The 4,544-nt window shown below is 39.3% G+C and overlaps 1 protein-coding gene across 1 annotated transcript in view; it reads right to left on the bottom strand.

Annotated features, from left to right (window-relative positions):
- Positions 1 to 4,544, bottom strand: part of LOC101847211 (myosin-IIIb) — a gene marked incomplete at its 3' end in the record, with an annotated part of 41,880 nt that overhangs the window by 1,964 nt on the left and 35,372 nt on the right. The window contains 4 exon segments of the mRNA XM_005106873.3: positions 1,246 to 1,343; positions 2,005 to 2,197; positions 2,414 to 2,563; positions 3,313 to 3,385. Of these exon segments, the coding sequence (XP_005106930.2) occupies positions 1,246 to 1,343; positions 2,005 to 2,197; positions 2,414 to 2,563; positions 3,313 to 3,385 (514 nt within the window).

Raw genomic sequence — 4,544 nt, 5'->3', positions numbered from 1 at the left:
AATCACATGTACGAGACAATCACCTGTCCAAGACAACTACCTGTCCAAGACAATCATCTGTCCAAGACAATCACCTGTACAAGACAATCATCTCTCTAAGACAATCACCTGTCCAAGACAATCACCTGTCCAAGACAATTGTACAAATGACCAATTCCCACTTTGCCTCTCCCCCTTCCCCCACCCTTCCCCCGCACACACTTTTGCGTTCTTTTTTCTGTATAATGATGACACTCTCCAAAAGGAGCACCTGTCTTGGGCAGGTTCAAATGTACGGTCGAAATTGTCTAAAACGACAACACATACACGAGGACAAAAGTGGCCGTCTTAGACAAGTGATCGTCTTACACAGGAACATTACAATGTTGTTGTTTTTTAAACGCAACGCAAGGAGGGTAATAATAGGAAATGGCCGTTTGTACTGGTGATGTACATTCAAAATAGGTGGTCGTTAAAGCAGGTTCGACTGTATTTTGACAAGATTGAAAGTCCGGTGGAAAGACTGGAACCGGGAGAGATGATCAGAATCTCTACATCTCAGAGACTGGAGATATCGTGGGGTAAGGTGGGGGCGGGGCTGGGGCAGGGTTTTGTCTGATATTGACAGGTCAGTAGAAAGTCTTAGTCACCTTACCCATGGGTGGGTGGGGTAGTGGTGGAATAGACAGAGAGGGAGAGAGAGAGAGAGAGAGAGAGAGAGAGAGAGAGAGAGAGGGGGATAAGCAAATAGGAAATGGTGTTGAAACCTCAGATAACCAGAACAAACGACAGTCTTTTCTCTGTACTTGTCCATCCCCTTCTTTCATTCCTCAATCTCTTAGGTATTATCTCCCCCCTCCCTCTTTCTCTTATTCCCCTTTGTCACTATCGTCCTGCCCGTCCTAAAAGTCGAAAAGGAAGCTAAACCCATATTATACTTTAATTACCCGTTCCACAGTCACCCACAAGCACATGCATAACAACAATTCTCCAGGCAGCGAGAAAAAACCTCCAATTATGCCCCTCATCACACGTCATAAGAACAAGCAATCAGATCACTTTTCTTCATAATTCCCATCCACTTGCTCCCCCTCATTCTCCTCCTTGTTCCCCCTCCTCTTCCTGAACGTTCTCAAAAGAAACATACTAAAACTACACCCCCCCCCCAACACACACCCTGACACAAACGGTCCACCTTCACACCCTTAAGTAGCACTAATTCAGTCAATTCGGAAGGCTTTCTATGGCTTCATCAAAGGACCTTACTCTCGCTTTTGCGTCCGCTTGCAGCATTGTTTGCAAGTCTTTCTCATCGCTTCGCTCCATTGCAAGCCGTGACGTCATCAAGGATACAGAATTGATTTCTAAAGACAAATTAAGGCAATACGATAAAACGATTAGTATTTAATAGCCAGATTTTACATTTTTCCGTAACAATTATAGTTTTAAGTTACTTGTTCGTATAGATAAAACCAAAGTTTGTCCGTCAATTTCTGACAAAGTCCATTTAAAAAGAGCTCTGAAAAAATGATAATAAAAAACCCAACAACAACAATGACTGTATCATCTGCATTTCTCGAGTTCTCGATGTTGCGGCCTTCCTTAGTGACTAGACTCCTTTTAGGTCTTGAGATTCTATACACATTATAAAAAACCTAGTGTACATGTTGAAAAGACAGGGAGAGAGGACACAACCTTGTCTCACTCCTATTTGGAGTTCAGTGATTTGTATCGATCACTACATTCGTCACTTGATACCTTCAGTAGCCAGTAGAGATTTCCAGTGATTCTGGTAACTTTGCTATGACTTCCCCCATCTTCTCCAATAACTAAGTCAGCATGAATTATCAACAAAGTGGGCAAGGAGATCTTTCTTGAAAATCTTTCTGTGCCATTGTGTTCATGCAGAAACTGCCTTGCCTTGTGCCATTTTCAGACCTGAAGCTAAAGTATTCATCTCCAATTAAAAAAAAATCACCTTTGCTTTAAGTCAAACTGTAAAACATACACAAACGTGGACGTCACCTTTCTTGTCCATGAGCAGTCGAAGAGCTGCGATGCTCACGACAGCAAGACATAAAGGTGTGCTGGAAATGGAATGGGAACAACGTCCTATTTCAAGACCCACCACACACAGGCTTCGTAAACTTTCCTGCGTGAAAGTCCCTTTCTTCATAGTAAGTCGAATCAGGCTTTGGAATTCAGTCATATCCAGAATCTGCAAAACATGGTAGCAGCAGCAGCAGCAGCAGTAGTAGTAGTAGTAGTAGTAGTAGTAGTAGTAGTAGTAGTAGTAGTAGTAGTGGTAGTAGTATTAGTCTGCTACTACTAATATAATATAATATTATCATTATCACTATTTTAATGCAATTACCATAGTTATTGGAATACTGTTTGTAACATAAGAACACACAATATAACAGGTTTCTCGTACTTTTACGAAAGTGCCCAAGGGCAGCACTCCCCTGTTCCTGACCAGGTCTGCTGATAGATAACCTTCGGTAGACTTTCTCACTGTGACAGGCAGTTGAGACAGGCGCCTTGCCAGTAAGGTACCGTCGGAGTCTCTCTTCAGTTCAATGCCCTGAGAAGAGGGTACAGTGGAACGTCTTACGAGAATAATAGAAGACATTGGCTTTTAGAAATATGACTTTACCTTTTAGGTTGTTGGACTGTTAAAATTTCTCTAGGAATTGATGTTTTTTTCTGCGTTAGCTGCGTATTATGCTCCTCTCTTCGTTCAAGTATTCAAAAGGTCTTTGCTGTCTGTCTGTCTGTCTGTCTGTCTGTCTGTCTGTCTGTCTGTCTTTTGTCTGTCTATCTGTCTGTCTGTGTGTCTGTCTGTCTGTGTGTCTGTCTGTCTGTGTGTCTGTCTGTCTGTCTGTCTGTTTGTCTGTATGTCTGTCTGTCTGTAGGAGTATATAACTATAGTTAAAACAGCATACACTTTCCTTGATTTGTTTTTGCAATTTCATTGTAAATAATTTTGTTTTTTACTTTAATGAAAAGTACACATTACTGTTGATTATTAAGAAGCTAAAAAATTTTGTGTTTTACTCAATTTTGGATGACGTTTGTAAAATGTGATATTTTTCGAAAAGAAAGGTTGATTTTTATTCATATTAATTTGATGTCTCTTTGGTTGAATTTTATCTGTTCGAGGAGTTTCTGAAAATGGTGCAGAAGTGTCAGAGTTATTGTCATGTACATGGGTCCTCATTTCTTTTGGACACCTTGTAAGGCATTTGACTCTGTGTCAGTGCCAAGATTGTACCACATAGACCAATATAATAATATAGCAATCCATCCAGGCACGGATCGTTATTCCTTTACCTGTCTGAGCTGTCCTATCAACCAGCTTGTCTCCTGCGAGAAAACATTTCCACAATATCTGCCCAGGCCGAACCTATCAGAGTAGGACGTGAAATGATGCTACATTAGTGTACGCTCGGGCTTCAACATCGCAAGGCTGAAGTGACGAATGTAGAAATATAATTGTTATTACTGAAATTTTTGCTCGAGCCTTTTAAAAGAGATCATTTAATGCGAGTAAGAAACTTAGAATGGAAATGTTACTTATTTGATACACATACACAAAAAAATATCAGATAATGCATTATCGTGTTTCATATTCGTTTAACCAGTTTAATCGAGGGCTCCCATGTTTTTTTTCACAGTCACTCTATTAGAAGGCGTTAGGACTCCAATATAAACACCTGCGTCATGGTAGAATACTAGTAGGCTAAACTTGTTCTAAATCTGTAATCTATTTCAGTTTTTATTGGTACAGTTTGAGGTGATCAGTGATCAAACTACGCTTGCAAAATCAGAAAGGCACATGGGAACAGATGAAAAGAAAAAAGACACTGTTTCTATTCGCCCTCACTAAAAAACTAATGTGTTTTGCAAGTAGAAAAGAACATCCAATAATTTAACATTGAGGATATTGCCGTTCTCGTATTAACACCAGACTAGCTAGTATGTTTCAAACACAGAAGTTCCATTTAATTTTCATTTGAAACACAAAAGTGATTTTTTAATCTTGATAATGCCATATGTAAGCCTTTTCTTTGTTGTTTTTTTGTTTTAAAGCTATTTTAAAAAATTAATTAAAAACCGCCACGATCGTCTTCAAAGCGACACTATAGCGACCTCTTGGCAATTCGTAAACAAACAAATCTTAACAAAAAATATACATGCATTGTAGGATGACATACAAGAGGTAACACGTTTGAAAGTGGGTGAGCCAATGTATGAGGAAAATACAAAAAACAGAGACTACCCTTCTATCTTAAACGTGGGATCTTTTTCACTGTAGTCTTTAACATTATTCAAGAGCTCTGACTCCCCCCCAAAAAAAACCCAAACAAAACAAAAACAACGCAAAACAAAACAAACAACAACCCAACCCAGCAACAAAACCAAACCAAAACCAAACAAAAAACAGACCCAAAACAAAAGCAACTCCCTGTCCCCCAAAACAAACACACAGACATACATAAACAGACACAAAACACAACAGCAAACAAACTGATAATAAAAAGAACAAGAAAGAAAAAAAAAAA

Source organism: Aplysia californica, unplaced genomic scaffold (assembly GCF_000002075.1).
Source record: "Aplysia californica isolate F4 #8 unplaced genomic scaffold, AplCal3.0 scaffold00560, whole genome shotgun sequence".
NCBI classification, from domain to species: Eukaryota; Metazoa; Mollusca; class Gastropoda; order Aplysiida; family Aplysiidae; genus Aplysia; species Aplysia californica.
Note: the sequence above shows the minus strand (reverse complement) of the source record. Positions and strands in the feature narration are given on the sequence as shown.